Source organism: Sinohyriopsis cumingii, chromosome 7 (genome assembly GCF_028554795.1).
Source record: "Sinohyriopsis cumingii isolate HCF-2022 chromosome 7, ASM2855479v2, whole genome shotgun sequence".
In the NCBI taxonomy this organism is placed as follows: domain Eukaryota; kingdom Metazoa; phylum Mollusca; class Bivalvia; order Unionida; family Unionidae; genus Sinohyriopsis; species Sinohyriopsis cumingii.
Window position 1 is genome coordinate 20,819,992 of NC_142967.1, and position 18,723 is coordinate 20,838,714.

An 18,723-nucleotide genomic window follows, 5' to 3' on the forward strand; every position below is an offset into this window, starting at 1 on the left:
CAGGTTACTTACCAAGTACTGCTTCGGTAACCGGTCTGAAAAGTTTCTCAGTTTCTTCAGCGTTGCTACTAGTCCCTGTCGTTCTTGCTGTACGTTTTTCTTAAACGCAGATCTCGTCGCAGCAAATTTCTTTAAGAAATCAATCTTTGCTCTGTCCTTAGTTATCATTAAGTCTGATAAAATTGTTACAGAAGTCGGTCAATACAACAACGAAACATCTTCGCCGGATCTCGCGTTAGTTTACCAAACAAGAAAAAGTTACATTTGTCATTGGTTGCCTCATGGTAAAGCTCAATAAATTTATCTTTGGTCACATCTCCGCATTGTTCGTTTGCAATAGTCCGCACGTCAACATTGTCAAGTCCGGGAAATATAATACAACAACCCGTATTTCGTCAGATAAAACTGTCGACGTTATAAAAACCAGTGCGAGATACACCTCATTACTATTTCCTGTTTCGCGACAATGAAAACTAAGATGTTATTTTATTTATTTCGCTGTTATTAAACGGAATATAGTCAAAAACAATTATTTTCTGTTCATGTGAATCAAGTTAGTTTATCGGAATTAAATCTTCCGGTTGCCTGATCCTGAAGATATCTTCTCCAGTAACAAATTAATCGGCCGCTCCGGTGGCATAGTGTTTTCAGCCTCCGCCTCGGAAGCGGGAGGTCGTGGGTTTGAACCCCGGCCGAGTCATACAAAGATTTGCCAAAAATTGATACTAACAGCTGCGTCGCTAGGCGCTCAGCATTAATAGATTAGTGTTATTACTGGTCGGCCTGGTGTCAGGATAATGTGACTAGGTGGGATATCATGCTGCATGTCTGCGGCATGATGCCCCAGTGCTAGACATCACTATAGACCGCCACAATGCAGACATCGTAGCGTTATAAATGAAATATTGATAACGCTACGTTAAAAATCCTAATCACACACACACGCACGCACACCAAATTCACCACGCATCGTTTTATTGTAATTGTTTAATAAATCGTATACATCGTGCTGTCGATTAATCGTGTAAATGTACACCCGATCGTAATTAAATCCGTCATTGAGCAATAAATTCATCAACAAGTTTGTTTTGCCAGATCCTGTCCAACCCACGATCAGATAAAGACAATCGGGCATTTCCTTGTTGTGTATGTGCTTGATCCATCGCTCGGTATCAAAGTTTAATATTGACATCTTTGGTTTATATTAGTCCGTCAAACAAACTGTATGCATGATAATAAGAAAAGGGTTATGACACGAAATTAGGAACAACATTAACCGGCTCAGTATCTTCTGTTACGGTGACGACAAAGGGAACTGTGGATTTATCGGGTTGTCTTAAGAAAGCCAGCGATACAATGGCGGGCAATTTGTCGCTGTCAAACCAACGTGTACTAGGACTTGAAACAGCATACCCACCAGTAAATGTAAACGAAATGCAGGCAGTAAGTTATGTTCTGTTGAAAAACGTTGACGATAACTAATTAGCTAAGACCGGCGGAACAGTGACCGGTAACATTGATATTGCAGGTAAATAAAAATCATAAATTTAGAAACTGCAAATCCACCTGCAACGTTAAATTTAAGTCAAGCTGTAACCTGGTTGCAATTAAAATACATTGATAATATCAAATTGTCAACGACTGGCGGTACCATTAACGGCAACATTAATATGTCCAGTAAAAAGATTATCAGAATTAAACAAGATTTTCCACCAGCAAATGTAAACACAAGTCAAGCAGCAGCTGATGTCAGTCTCCGATTCATCTGAAAAGAAAGTCGGAGTTACAATGACTGGTAACTTGGTAATGAGCAATAACGCGAAAGTAACTGGATTATCAACAAACTCACCTGTGGCTGATGATATTGATGCAATAAGTTATGCTCCGTTGAAAGGCGCAATAACACCGTATTTGCATTTGTCTAGTCGATCAATGACATGTTCGATTGATATGAGTGGCAAGTTAATTTACAATACATAACTTGACAATATAACGCTGGACAACGACGAGTGGCTAACCAGCGTTTAATTTGTCAAAACCAATTTCGTCAAACTAAACGGAGACAGTGTCTGGCACGTTAAATATGGGCGTCAACAAAGTAAAATCATCTACTGCTCCTGCCGCCGACGAAGATTTAGCGAACAAAAAAATATGTTGATGGGAGTAAAACTTCGGCAATTATAGCTGTATCTTCTGCAGTTGATGCCACGTACGTTAAGAAAACCGAAGATGGAATACCAGGTCCTAATGACAAAGGGCAACAACAAAATAACAACAAATTATACTCCGGTTAATCCAGCCGACCTAACAAATGAATCATACGTCGATAGTGTTTCTGGTGGCAGAGTAAAACGAACCAAAACCAATGTTGAATATATTCCAACACTTATTGAAGCATCTGATAGTCGAGTTGGGTTTGTAAGTGCGCCTACGCAATATCCCGGATCCAAATCATGATTTCCTTTTGAGTTTTGTCGTTGTTGGTGGACAAGAATAGACAACAAACGGTGAAACTTTGATCAAATTTAAATGTTCGGTTCCAATAAAGATCTGGCAGTTTCATTTGTGAGGACGATTAAATTCTGGTGTTGGGCGTATTTATAACTAGCGTCTGGAGGGATCTGCTAATATAATATGGACAACGTTGTACAACACAACTAACACGTATTTTTTTCAACAGCAGGTTGTTGTTTTTTATAACAACTGTAAACATTATCGTTAATTGCGTTTACGTAAAATATCAGTATTTTCGATTACACGTTGTCGCTGCAGAAAGTCCGTATTCTGGTCTGACTGCGTTACAAATATACATACTCGATGATCAAATTTAATTGTTGGCAGTCAAATTTAATCTGACGCTTTAAAATAAATATGAAAACAGACCCAGTAATTATAAATGTCGCGAAAGAGTTTTCTGATAATATTTTTAATCCAGCCAAGGAGGTTTCTACAAGAGATATTAGCGATAAATCAGCTGTGCTAAACGAAATTAGCAAAAGGAAAATTGAGCACTGGATTTAATAAATGCCACTGACTGAAAATTGACGGAAAAAGTAAGATAATTTCCTACGTGTTATGCACATGCGTGAACCACAACTGAAAGACGCAGTAAAAGATTTTGATACAATAAGCAAATACTGTCATCCTGATGATTGTCGTGAAGAACAAGAGCGAGTTGAAAGCTTGCTTACAAAATATTGCTCGAGCTTAACAAGGAAAATAAAGACATGATTAATAAATCGGATTTGATAAAAGCACGAGCACATGACGGAAGAAAGACAAAAGAAACCCGAATAGAAAATGCTCATAATCGACTTAATAGATTGGCAGAATAAAAAACACAAGATTAAATAAACAAAAAACTCAGAGATAATTTCCTAAAACGAGAAATATTTAAACAACTCGGCATATATTACCACGATAAACAAACGATTATACCAATGTTACATGAGAGACCTGAATTTGGTCCTATTATTATCAATAAATCACTGAACCTAGTTGAAGACCTCAACGCTGAAGTTAGCTAGAGACTTTTTTGAAAGCAATCGAATCAACAAAATGCATGTACAATCTGATTCTGACTACGACATTAGTAAAGCAGGTGGTGTTCCACTGCCATCATTCCAACGCTCAAGTCAATTAATACTGCAAGATTATTACAACGAAAATATACACACAACCCTACAAAAAAATTAATGGAGCAACTAATTTATTTTGTCAGACAAAATATCACAAACAAAAACGAGATAAAGCAAGTTATGTTATCAAATTTCATACCGGCGTACGCAATTATCAGACAACATTTTGTTCTTAACAATTTTTTAAGGTAAATGAAATCAGCCTGGTTATTGGTTTTATCGATGAAACAGAAAGCGACTATGCCATTTTGGTAATTAAAATAAAGCTTTACTGGCGTGATGCAGTAAAGTACGACAAATTTAACTAGCACATTTTGGTTAAAGAAAAGCGAAGTGTTAACAGATGAGCGATATAAGGATACTTTGTCTGATGTCTATGACAAGTACAGATATTTTCTAGCAAATCCTGCCAATGATGAGTTTCGTAAGTTTCTTTATTCAGTTGGTACTACAACTTTTACTGTGACGTAAAATGATAAGAAGAAAAAGCAAATCATACATTTCAATCATGTGTCGGAAGATATTCCGAAAACCGAACTTGATGCGTTAATGCGATTCTATAAATACAACCATTAAAAGCTTTGGTGCGTAAAACGATGTTATAAATATTAAAGCAGAATCGTACGAGCAATATCGTACATTCCGTTGGCGATGACCGGACCTGGTATTATCACAAGCGGAGCAGCATTAAATCCGTTCTTTCTGATAATATCCGGCGTTTGTGTTTCTCTTGCCACAGCGTGTAAGCAAATATAGCCTTGATTTGAAACTAAAAAAGTGCTAGTACAACCGCCAGTGTGACTTAGGAAAAAGTTGCTTGATCAAATACGATCTTATTTGCGTGGAGCTAAATACCATATGACGATTTAATACGAGAATTCCGTATCATTGACAGTATGTTAACTGATATCTTGTCAATGAGAACCGGCAAATACGAAAACCGTTATTAAAAGAAAAAAAACATCAAGTAGAATGTATCAGCAACAATCAAGCTGAACTTGATAAGGTTATTTAATTTTTTTCTAAACTTTAAAATTATCATTCATTAATTATATCTACCAATAAAAAATATTTCCGATGATAGTGATTTACAGTAGTAACAGATAGTGGGTGTTTCTGGCGAAGTAACCCTAAAAATCACCCAAACAAATAATTTCGCGTGAGCGGCCATAAGTGCAGGCACCACAATAGTAACCGTCTGCCAGGCAGTAACAAGGGGTGTCGTCAGGGGTGGCGACAAAATGGCGACTTTGTATTTGCTTGGATCATTTTTAGGGTTACTGCGCCAGAAACCCCACTATCTATTACTACTAAGCACAGTAGGCGCTGTGTCTATCGCCTACAAACACCGTGTTGATGAAAAGTCTTTACAGGTGCCTTAGGGCCTAAAAGGGCCTTAATCCGGCCCTGCCTATTTGTCAAGGTATTTAGTATTATGAGTTTTATTTACCGGTAAGTCGTTGATTGGACTTGGCTCAAATTTTTTATCTGCCATTAGATCAAGCGGCCTACCTTCATCCTCCACAATATTAGCCGTACAATCCTTAGCCCATCAGCCATCAGACAGACTGCAACATGGGCCAGTCGAACAACGCTCTCTACTGCGGCCGAGTTTGACCACACGTTAGACTTAGAATATTCTTGTTGATGATCGCATACAGCAAGCTAGCGGTATTTTATTTCTGATCTGTCGTTTAAGATCATTCGAATAAATCTGTCAAGATAAATTACTAATAACTGATGTGATAAATGGTTGAAGTGAGTGTGCATCAAAGTTTACAACTATAGCAGAACCCTCCGCGAAAAATGACTCGACTTTTCAGTTTCTTTGCCAGTATGGAAAGCCGCCATGAATATTTATTAGTATACTGTTAATTATTTATGAAAATTACAGGTTTGGAGTTGTTTTGTGGGGTTTAACGCCACTTTTCAGCACATGACAGGGTACGCATGACGGCCAGAACTTTGGAAGACCCCAGAAAGAACCACCGACCCACGGGAAACTACATGCAGCCTTTATCACATAGCTACACTGATTGAGCCGAGGCTCGAACTCACGCAGACAGAGGCGAGATGTGTGAAAAGGCTAGCTCCTTAGACAATACGGCCACCAGATCACAAATATCCTTCCTTTTTCTCTTTTTAATATTGCATGCTATATGTACCTCAAGAAAAAAGACAACTCAATCGTGCCGAAGAAGGCCTCTGCGGCAAAACTCGGCATAACGCCGACATTGCTTGAAACCGAGCTCATTCCAGATCAGGGGGAAGTTCCAAGGTTTCTTGACTCCAGCCCCGGCTACCCCCCTCCCAAAGCACACACACACACACACACACAAACGTAGTTACTCGAAATTTCACTATTGCTTTATTTTATTTTTCACGTTTATTATTCTTGCGTTTCTTTATTGGGTATTATGCACACTTTGAGTAAATAGACACGCAGACTTTTGCTTTGGTGCCCGTTCGAGGAAAGTCAGGGCCCTTTTGAATTTTTTTTTCTTTTTACCGCCTTATTACTTAACATGATCCGAACCGGAAGCTGGTCGTGTGACGAGAGTTTAATGCATAATATGTAAATGGTTCTCCGAGTCCACTCATGCTCAGGAACATTGTCAAGGAATTTAAACCATCTGGCCTTTGTACTTACGCATACATGAACATTACAAACCACGTACAAGTTTCATAAAGACCCTTCCCCATCTAAGAACATGGTCTATTTATCGCAGTCCCAGGTCCATCCATCCGAGTCCCAGTTCCCACTCGGGTAACCAGCAAATGATTTTCTGTTCATTTTAATTAAATGGAGGAAAGCCTGCCTGTTTCTGCTTCATAAGATCCTCAAATTGTGCCATTTTCAGCAAGGCATATCGATGCAAGATCAGCACATGAATTGCAAATATAAATACGGACAGAAAGCCCGATTTGTGACTTTTTATATATTTATGTTTTATGGTGTTTTTTTTAGATCCCAAGTATTTATTTCAGCCTCCATGCGCCATAAAAAGCACTGATCATTATGTCAATACACTGTCAATATGGCTACCGACAACATCATTATGGAAGGGACTGATATGACTACCGACAACATGGCTACTGACAACATCATTCTGGAAGGGACTGATATGACTACCGACAAAATGGCTACCGACATCATTCTGGAAAGGACCACTGATATGGCTACCGACAACATCATTCTGGAAGGGACTGATATGGCTACCGACAACATGGCTACCGACAACATCATTCTGGAAGGGACTGATATGGCTACCGACAACATGGCTACCGACAACATCATTCTGGAAGGGACTGATATGGCTACCGACAACATGGCTACCGACAACATCATTCTGGAAGGGACTGATATGGCTACCGACAACATCATTCTAGAAGGGACCACTGATATGGCTACCGACAACGTCATGCAGGAAAGGTCTATTTTAAAACTTTGGTACGTGAATATCTGTGCGGGAAAAATGAACTAGAATTATATTTTAGTGGACATGGGCTAACTGCCTGAAGTCGATACTTGCAAAACAAGTCGCTGCCTATCTAAAACCATAATCTTCATTTGATTCTCATGATTCCTTAATCAAAAAGATCAATCCGCGTCAAAACCTTAGTCGTTCATGATTATTCTCGAGGAGTCAGCCTCAAAAACAAACCAAAAAAGCAGTAGTACCTGTGCACCCGCACGCTGCATGCTTTGTATAGCAGGTTCCATGTAATTTGCTCGGAAATATGTCGAGCTCAAGTACAGAAAAACAGGAATGGCGGTGTGTCTGGGCAGTGAACTTTGTTCCAAATTCCTAGATGGTCGGCACAGTATAACCTTTAATGTTGCTGATGTGCCGTTAAATATCAGTGAATCTAATTCAGCGGAGTTGAGAGGCAAACAATCTCTCACTGCATGTATCTCTATCCTCAGATACGAATTTCGCTGTGGTTAAGTGGTCAGCATGTTGGGTTCGCGAACAGAAGGGTTAGAGTTCGAATCCTACCAACAGATCAGGCGGAATAGGCTACCATTGTGTATTCCAGAGCAATGCACTTTAATCCACCTGCCTCAGAACTAACAATCTTCAAATCTCGAATTCGGACGATTGTCTGACTTTAATATTGATTATGCGTCCATAAGCAATGAACCCTTGAAATATTATGGCAATGAATGCGTTAGATCATGGAAAATACACGCTTTTTGTGAAAGGATGTTATTTGGCAGGAGGTACGACACATCAAAACTTTACAGGTTATATCGTACCGACGTAAAAAGAGGGACATACCTTACCAAATGACACACCACAATGATGGAAATCAAACTCGTTACCTTCTGGTAACGTTTCTAACGCCTTGACCACTCGGTCGCTGAAGGAAATTATACGTAAATATTAACCGCTTCGGTGGCCTAGTGGTTAAAGCGTCCGCCACGGATGCGGGAGGTCACAGATCGAACCCCAACCGAATCATACCAAAGACATAAAATAATAGTAACAGCTGCCTCGCTAGGCGCTCAGCATTAAGAGGTTAGTGTTATGACTGGTATGTCAAGTGTCAGGATAATGAGACATGTCTGCGCACGATGTATAGTGCTAGGCATCACTATAAACTGTCCTACTGTAGACATCGTAGCGATATGACTAAACTTTTTTTTAAAGCTACGTTTAAAATCCAGATCACACACACACACACGAACGTAAATATTATATTTGTTTTATTTCATATTTTTTTCAGCAAAAGTAGCTTTGTGAGATGTACTAAAATATTCGAAAACAAGCATCAAAGTACCATATTTCATTATTACAAGGCAACGAGTGAACACAATTAAGAGGATGTGAAGCCTGTTGCCAACACAAGCAAGGTGTGCGTTTTCATGCGGAAATAAATAATGTAGACCTTCTTATCCTATGGAAGAATTAGGAATACTTTCTACAAGCATGAGATACAACAAGATCGTTATCAACATGCCATATTTTACCTTTGTCTGAAATTCCTCTTTCGCACAAAAACGGAACTGAATGCCTACAACACGTAAGGAATGAAATGTTTATAAGCAAATTAAAGTGTGTGCTTCAAAACGAATATATCTTGTCACGAACATCCTTTATTATGAAAATATATTTTTTTTGTCAAAGTCCTTCATTGCCATGTTCTGTAGAAATCGATGCCATTTTCATATAAAATAACCATTCTTTTAAATTTGCAGCATCTTGATGACTCAATTTTTTTAACGGAGATCCGGCAGAATATCCATATTGCGAAAATTAAGAATGCATCACGTATTTCTAGCTGTCACCCGTATTTACTCATACATGCTTTAACTTTAAATGTGAGGAAACGCTTCCACTTAAAGAACTAGTTCCTGCAGTTTTTCCCTTAGAATTTGATACCTTTTCATGTTTTGAATCGTATGACTTTGATTTGTGGAGTAACTTTGACCTTTGACCTTCTTTGTGCGCCTCATTATCTGAACTCATGGTTTTCCCATCATTTGTCGGCCTAAGCTCGCGCTGATCGTCCCATAAAGTATCGTCTGGAATCTCTATGGCAACCCCCTCACAATCAAGCTCCTCCGAGTCATTATCACTTTGACCAATGTTCTCAAGAGGCTTGCATGCCTCAATACTTTGAAGCCAATTTTGACACTTCCTATTATTGTCTTCGCGTATTACGCGTTCGTCCATTATTTGAGGCTTTCTAAATCCGAGGTCTCCAGGCTTTGTGTCTGCCAGTGAAACCGCCAGTGTTCCCTCTGGAAGGTCGGCCTCCTCTATGGTAAACTGGCTCCGTGTTCTGTGTATCTTTGCACGAAGTCTTTTAGTTTTTCCAGTTTTATTCGATGTCAGACTGTCAGCATTTAGGCATCCACCTGAGCTTTTGGCAATTTTTTGAATGTCAGCCAAGTCTGCCTCGTTAATGTTACTAAGGCTTTGTGTTTGGATCACAAAATCCTGCCAGCATGGCGGTTTTGGAGGCTTGACCGCGACAACAGATGACATGGATATAGGTCTCATCGTGTGTCTATGCATTGTAAGCAGTCCATGTGCTTGTAAAAATGATGGTACAACACAGAACCGGGATCCAAGAAAAAATACATATGGAAATCTCACCTTCACAAAGGAAGGATATAGTTGAATATCAAATCAAATGAACAACACGTTAGCTATTAAAGCTTGTTCAATGATAATTATCCAAAAAATTTAATAAAATTTTTAATATAACTATTAATGTTTTATTGCACAGTGTTCATAAAAGTGTATATTTTCAACACCAGACAAGACTGAAGATCTGCATCAATTTGGACACAGATATACACACCAGTATCACTGCAGGAAGTACGCAGAAACTTCGTAGAAAGTTCCCCTACACAATGTATAGTGCCTAGGTGAGAGACGCAGGATTATTTGCATAGATGGCCGTCAGGTAGCTAGTTCGACCTGAGATTCTTGGATCTTTCCTTAACGAGATGATACTGTTGAGGTCAGAACTTCCAGAAACGTTTGTCTGAAGAAAGTAGAACCAAAGCCTGCGGATTACATTACCTGCAAGGATGAAAATTAAACGGATGATTAAACAGTGTCATTTCTACTTGACATAGAGAACAAGATAGATAGACAGATAGGCAGACAGATAGATTGATAGATATATAGATAAACAGATTCACATCTATTTATAGATCAGTATATATGCACATCGTCAAGTAAAGAAAGAAATGGTTTACATAAATAATATATACCCAAGCTGAAGTTCAACATTTTCTCTTTCTCGAGAAATTTATTTTGCGAAATTTTGTCTTCTCAAAAAATCACAGCTTTAACATGAGTGACAATTCTCCAGCAAAGTATGTTCTATTTATAAATTGCATTGAGAGAGAGAGAGAGTGGTGTTGTAGACTGAACGCGCTGGTTATCACGTATCATCATTTTATCGCTGACTTAAATGGCTATCCCCCATTTATAACGTATTTGTGCTATTTCTGATATTTTAATTGTCCAAACAAATTAGTATGATGATGGATAACCGTCATTTGTATCCTAGTAGTAATGTTGAGTAAAAGCTGTTTGACTACTTTCTTCATATCGGTAAATCAAGTACGAACAAGAGTGCTAGAATAACACTTTTACACTTGTGTGCCCCTACCAGTCTCAAAACTACCCCAAACTTAGAGCTCTGACTCGAGACTCCAAATCTGAAGCCATCCTTCAGCCCTTTTAATTTATAATCATGAGATGATTGTGGTTCTTCTTCAAAGAGTAAAGTTATAGATTTACAACTTTTATCATAATATTAAACTTAGTGCAGGCCTACCAAGCCCAAACTATAATTTTTTCCAATATATAGGAAAGTATTGCTACTAAGTTTCTTTTATATTTTGCAACATTGATAATCACGCCTATGTCATTAATCTATTAAATCCCGAGACGAGTATAGTTGGTATGATTGCCTTTAACTGTAGTTCCAGTTTCATGTTTCTTTTTTAAACATATTTGTATTTTGAGATGACATTTCATTCGGCTCAGGTTAGAACTCGGTCTCTGTCCCTTAAGTGCTAATGAACGTTAAGGTTTTAATTCCGGGTGCAAACCACTTTATATTCCAAAATACTATTCTTACAGTATTTTGAAAAATACTGTGTTTAAAAAAAGGTTAAAACATCTACATGCAGATAAAAAATTAAAAAATTAAAACATTTTATCTTTGATTTCAAGTTTAGAGTGGTAGAACAGTACTTAATAGTATTTTACAAACAAATGACGTCACAGCGCCACCACGGTGGTGGTGAAATGCATAATGTGATGGTTATATAAAGAGCTATACAACGTTCGTTTTTGCAAGGATTTATTTTGAATTTTAAATCCACATCACTGCATTTTCAACAATAATTCAGCTGTAATACATGTCCATCAAGGAATGCACAATAATCATTCATTTCTTACATAACTAACAACACTTGATCCAGCTCTGTATTTATCTCCGCTGTACGCAAATTCGACTTTTTCACCAGCTGGATAATGGCGCTATATCAAGCAAGAAACTGCTAACAATGGTGCACTATAAAACCGCACACTGCCTAGAGACAAAATAACTTTGTTAAATGTTTTGCAAAAAGCTTTCTCAGCGGATCTGAAATTTGGTAAATTGGGAACGGCTTTCAAGTGCCTGAGATGTACTGTAAATTAGAGGCCTTAATTAGCGCCTTGCAGTAACAGTTGTGCGATCCAATAAATATATAGCCTTTTCTTAGTAATTCCTCTAATGACGCAGACTATGATTTCCGGCCATAATATTTGCATTGCCAAGATAGCACAACACCACCGTATCTGCCAGAGTAATAGTTCATCTAAAGTGCGAACTAACACGAGTTTCTGGTACAAAAATATAAGTGTGTATGTGATTTGGATTTTTAACGTAGCTCTAACTGCAGTGTGGCAGTTTATAGTGATGACTACCACTGGGGCATCATGCCGCAGACATGTAGCATGCTGTCCCACCCAGTCGCATTATCCTGATACCAGACCGACCAGTCCTAACACTAACCTCTTAATGGTGAGCGCCAAGCGAGGCAGCTGTAGTTCCATTTAAAAAGTCTTTGGTATGACTCGGCTGGGGATCGAACCCACGACCTCCCACATCCGATGCGGACGCTCTAAGCACTAGGCCACCGGATATATATAGGGCGTATGCAATAAACTGACAAAGAACAGTGCGAAACTAGTATCTAACTAGCCTGAGCACGTTCGACTCCTTAATTAGTCTTTTAAAAAGGCAAATACAAAAAATAGACAAGACAAACAATAAAACAGAAAAACGGTTATGTTTGCGAAACTTTAAATGGCTGTTTCTACAGGAATTAAACCTTTTAACTGTATTATGTTGCAACTAGTTTATTTCAGCTTGCTGCTGATACCGGAAAATATTTGTATACAAATACAATCCAGTATCAGCAACAAGCCGAACTAAACTAGTTGAAATATAATAAAGTTAAATGGTTTAATTCCTGTAGAAACAGTCGCGTAAGGTTTCGCAAAGATAACCTTTTTTCTGTTTTATTCGTTTGTCTTGTCTGTTTTGTATTTGCCTTTCAAAAAGACTCATTAAAGATTCGAAAGCGCTCAGGCTAGTTAGATACAAGTTTTGCGCTTTTCTTTGCCAGTTTATATATATATATATATATATATATATATATATATATATATATATATATAGCCATTAAAATCCCATGCCGCCATTACGTGAAAAAAGTCGCATATGCCAAGTCATCCGAAGAATACCGAATTTTTGAAAACATATTAGTCCTAAACATCTTTGGGTTCCATTAAAACCACATAATATCGACGTTTCATCTCATTATGAGGCATCCCTCGAACTGAGATATTGAGATACCTTGTCATCTTCCACGTGTGTAATAATTATTCATGTGATGATCGGCAACATCTGTGGTTCCACTGATTTCATTTGAAAGCTGGCACATTAATATTATGTGATAACGTCACCGTTATAAACGTAAGAAGCTAACGCCACGCTATGTCGAATTTTCTTCAGCATAAGTTGACCCTTCATTGTATATTCTAGCGCCCTAGATGATCACCAATATTAACCCGAGTCTTATTTTTTTTTTCTCGCATGCACGCTCTTTTTACCCCCACTTTATATTTATATTCTGGCGTTCCTTCGCGAGCCACGTGCAAACGTTGTTGTTTGTATCAGATTAGTCACTAATGCTGTGATGTGATACATTCAACAAATTCCGTTAGCAACAGAGTTTGTCGAATGTATCACATCACTTTTATTTAGAGCGAACCTGAAAAAGATCGGAATTACGAGCGTCTTCGTTGACAGAATTAAGGGTGGTACCTCGTCATTCTAAACTGATAATTTGAACGTGGTTTAGACCTAACATCTTGATTATTTCATGGAACGGTTTGTGACAGGCAGCTCTTTTAACAAATCATTTCCTTCTTTTCAAACTTTAGTTAAATTGGAAGAATGGTGAAATTTATGAAATACAGCGTCATTGGGGCTTTCAGTTGGGAGGGAACTGACACAGGAACTGGAAGGTACACTAGGTAAGAAGGTGACTTGGGGTTATCCCATCGACCTTATTTTCAGGGGAATTTCTCATTCGCTACGGAAGAAATAGTTGCAGGAAATACAGCCTAATGAAACCAATATGTCAATCTTTTCATCTGAACTATAATACCCATATTATGAGTAAAATGTTGACATCTGTGATGTAATACCCATACTGAGTAAAATGTTGACATCTGTACTGTAGGCCTAATGGGTTGTTTTCACTGACGTCACGCTAAAGTAAACAATTTCCCAAAATGCAACGCGATTAAACAAACGCCGCCATTTTGAGCCCCAACAAATCGATTTTGACCTTGATAATTATGATGGAGAAGACAACAAAAAAAGCTACGATCAATGCTAATTACCTCGATTCACTTGTGTGAGATGTTCGTGAGAGATACATCCAGAAAATTGCTAAAATACAGATTGATCCATATAAACTGTCTGCTGTAGCTTTTAGCGAATTATTAGTAAAATGTTGACATCTGAGCTGTAATAACCATATTATGAGTAAAATAACATCTGTGCTGTAATACACATATTATAAATAAAATGCTGACGTATGTCCCTAGGAAAAAAAATTAATATTCATGACGGGGGAATAAAGTTTTCATCGTCCTACCTACGCACATCTCTTCCAACCTGATTCCACTTACACGATCTACCCAACACGGCACGCAAGATCTCTGATGTGACAGAAATACCTACATGCGCGCTGTGAAAACATACTTTAACGTCAAAATGCAATGCTTACACTAACACTTTATCAAATACGTGCTTGTAAAACATCTGTTTCGTTTTATTGCTTTATATTGTGAATGCATGAACAATGCATCAACAAATGAATCCATAAACCAGGACTGACACAAATACTTGGAATGAAAAAGAAAGCTCCTGAAATGCTTATACATATTTTTTAAGAGAACACTATATATTATCCCAATGACCGCTCCGGTGAACTAGTGGTTATAGCGTCCGCTTCGGATGCGAGAGATCGTGGGTTCGAACCCAAGCCAAGTCATACCAAAAACTTATGAAAATGTTACAAGCAGTTGCCTTGCTTGGCACTAAGCATTAAGAGGATAGTGCTTTGACTGTTCGGCCTGCTGTCAGGATTATGTACTGGGTGCGACATCATCTGCATGATGCCCCAGTGCTATAAACTGTCACAGTGCAAATATCGTACCGATATGACTGAAAAATTGTTAATCTACGTTAAAAATCCAAATCACACATACACACACACAGTTCACCTTGATAATAAATTTGTTATGGTTATGGATAGCGATGCAAAATATGCGAAGTATTTCAAGAAAGCCAGTTTTTATGGGAAAAATGCAAAACAACAACAGCAATACAACACCAAGACTTTGACTCATCCATTCAGATGCAAGGAGTCTAGGATGACTTAAGCACGTCACTTGGACTCTTAAGTTCTTAACCCGAGGGCGGTAACTCCAAACTGTTCACATCTCTTTTTGTCCTGTCCTCGTGCTCTTAAAAGCTGAACACTTTGAAGATTAGTCCCCTAAACAACATGCGCAAGCATTACAAATTTCAAATAATTTTTTTCGCATAAAATCGAGTATACTCTATAAGAAGCAAAGTGACAACGCATTAGAAAAAAAGTAGGAAAAGAGGGCGCAAGATTCAAAACAGAATTTTTACCGCGTATCCATCCACGAAATCAATCCAAATGAAAGATTTTTTTCTTCTCTTTTTTTCACACTTAAGCTCTACTGGGCGAAATGAATTTCGAGGAATTGAAGATAAGACCGCATATTCCTTTTAACTGTCCAGCGTTGAAACCATCTCGAATATTCTTCAGCAACAGCTAGATTTTCAAATTAGCTGATGTGGTACACATAATGAATGTCATTGTGAAGTGTCGAATTTCGAATTGCGGTGACCTTTAAAGTTGAATGCATTGAGCATTAAAATAATATCGCATTTAAGCCGGAAAAGACTTTGTGAAGGGTCACTTTGACCTTTCTTCGTTCATCTCCCCCCCCCCCCATGTCAGTGTAAACTTCAATGGGCAGCATTCCAACTCAGTGAAATTGACCGGGGTATCTTAACCGATTCGGCCCCGATCCCGTCTGTAGGCGTGATGAGGCTGTACCCTACTTCCAAGCTCTGCAGCATCAAGGTCATTTAAGATACACCAACGTGGGTGGTATTAAAAAAAAGCAGACAGATATAGCTCTAAAATGACCAGGTTTTTTAAAATCCAAAATTTGCTCGAGGTAGGAATGCTATTTTGTGTCCGGATTTTAGACCTTTTGGCCTCAGAACTAAGGCATACCGGTCTTAACTGCACACAGACAGGTGATGCTTTGCAAAAACTAGGATACGGTGGGCATTTGGAATAAATTGCGTTTTCCATACGAAAATGATGGGTCCATTAAGCAAAAAATAAAAAAAAAATAAAAAAATCCAACTTTTACCCGTCTGCTCATGCGCAAGCAAAATAACCAATGAAAAAGGATGTTTCTAATACAACTAGGCTTTAGTCTCATGGAAAATCTGTTGAAAGCCGATGTATTACGATGTATTCAGAAATAGCCCCCCAAATGTCTTTCCTACGCATATTTCCGGCAAAAACGACAAAAACCTCTGAGGCCGAACGAGTTAACACGGTCCTTAGAACGTAAACATTTGAGCTACCAACCTTAACCGCTTGGTAGAAACCTATGTCCACTTATCATTTTTTCAAAGGGAAATTGTTACGCACTGTCGTTCACAGATTCCGAGATGTCTAAACCTGATGAAAGGAATTATTTCTTTGGGAAAAATTAGGGACCGCTGCCTACGATTGGGCAGAATAAATTAAGGCATACACTTTAGAAGCAATCAGACTTTAAAGTCACGACCTTAGTCGAAATTCTTTAGTCTGAAAACTTCTTGGAAGAGTTATAGTAGTCGACTCCGTGGAAGCCTAAATATAATAGTGCTTTCCTCGTTAAACAAGAAAGGGACCAGGTGGCCGTATTGTAAAAAGACAGGTTTTAGTGTTAGGACGCACAAGTTCTGAAAGAGAACAGCAATAAGTTTTCTGGGAGAGAGACGGGACAGTGTGAAGTGAGAAGTCCGAAGAAAGAAGGACGAGGTTAGAATAAAAGGACCAGGAAGTCCATGAAGGGGCAAAGCATAGAGCTTAGGAAGGATGAACTAGGAGACCTTGATATACGGTCAAGAGAGGAAGGTGATGCAGATTACTCGTGGACATTGCGGTCTTTTCACATCTCGTTATGATGATGAAATAAATCAAAATTGGACACTCCTGTTAAATTCTATTGATATAATCTAACTTGAATTGGAATTGCCGTTATTAATTTGTTCTAATTAAATTTGTTATTTTTTTTTTGTCAAAGGGGGCTCATATTGCTTTATTTCTTCCCAGTATTCTCGCTCAGTTCTCTGTTGAAATTATATTCTTCTTTCACTCCCGCCAGGTTATAATATCGAGGGAGGTCAAGAGCACAGTTTGCATTTAGATCCAAATGGATATCAATAGAGACCGATTAGTGAAATTTCCATTCTGATACAGCCAGCCAACTGTAGAGGAGTAGAGATAATGTTTTCAAGATCTAACTTTTCATTGGGGGGGGGGGGGGTGTAGAAATGGCAATATTTTCAGGACGGCTGATGTTGAAGCCATACTGGACATCAGATTGGCGACATTTCATTTTTAAGTCTTGTAGTGCTAGTATGATGATATATTCAGGATGAGTAGCAATAACAAGATTCTCAAGATGGCCACTGTGGTAGCCATATTGGACGTCACATTATCATCATGTTCTTAGTAAAACCCCGTGTTAATATGACTACCTCTTCAGAAGGAGTAGTGATAACACGATTTTCAAGATGGCCGATGTGGCGGAATTATTGGACGTGCGAGCAGTACCATTTTCATCAGGGACCAATTAGGCCATGGGATGAGTGTGTGTGAAATTTCATAGCAATCTTTCAAGTAGATTAGGAGAAGTATTTAAAAACAAACTTGTGCTAACTGATGGACAACAGACCATCCAACACTTATGTCATTACAACCATAATTACGTTTCAAAAAACTTACGTAAGCGACAAAAGTTATTGTGAACATCAGGTTTCAGATTATACATGTAACGGTTGCTAGGAAACTGTAACATGTAAATACAATCTGCGGAGCAAGAGATATATAACGCGGCCAATTTGATTAAAATCTCGAGGTATTTATAATAAAATGGAGTGCAAAAGATCAGAGAAAAGTCAGACAAAAAAGAACGTGTATGCCACTTCTATGTGTATGTACCTCTTCTGCCTACAGTGATTTCAAATGTGAACACACACCTCAGATTTCATGACTGATGATGAGTTTATGATCACTGTGACCTACTTTGGTCAACAGTAGCATAATTGTAGAAAGACAACATACCATGAAACGATAAACTCGATGGGTTTGGTGAACAGTCACTTGGAATTTCAGACATGCGATAGGAAACAATACAATCAGACATATATGTACACCTAATGGTTTCTGGCGTACTGTGCCATAGGAATTACGACCGCTGGATAAAGCTAACGACAGTATATTCCAGAAAATCTTTTTGCAGGGGTGCCGGACCTAAATGTGCCTGCTAACATTAAAAATAACAATTTCCACTGATTAGTTTTTGAGTGGATCCCTGTTCCAATATCTGACTTGAGAAGGCCCCGTATCTGACAAGATGGAATATTTTAAAGAATTTCTCGTTCTTTAAAGATCACGCATTTTGTTTTAAACCGCCGTTTTTAATGATTCGGGCATAAAATAAGCATTCAGAAAAAGCTGAAAAGCGACACATCGCATTTAAATGGATTTTTGTAGAGAACATCATCCTCTTTAAAAGTGATGGGTGCTTAGAAAACTGTTATTCAATCAGTAAACCTTTTTCTCAATCTGTTTTCAAAGACAGTCCAATAGTGCATGTCACACTGGTCTAATTACTTTCAGCGTGTTCGGTACACTATCTTACTAGAGATGTCCTTTCTC

At 38.3% G+C, this 18,723-nt stretch overlaps 1 protein-coding gene across 3 annotated transcripts in view; it reads right to left on the bottom strand.

Moving 5' to 3' along the window:
* Positions 1-8,332: 8,332 nt before the first annotated feature.
* Positions 8,333-18,723, bottom strand: part of LOC149794842 (uncharacterized) — a 12,449-nt gene continuing 2,058 nt past the window's right edge. For all 3 annotated transcript variants that reach the window (XM_089964498.1, XM_089964497.1, XM_089964496.1), the window contains exon 2: positions 8,333-10,177. In XM_089964498.1, the coding sequence (XP_089820624.1) occupies positions 8,942-9,664 (723 nt within the window). In that variant the 5' untranslated portion in view covers positions 9,665-10,177 and the 3' untranslated portion in view covers positions 8,333-8,941. The remainder of the gene's footprint in view (positions 10,178-18,723) is intronic.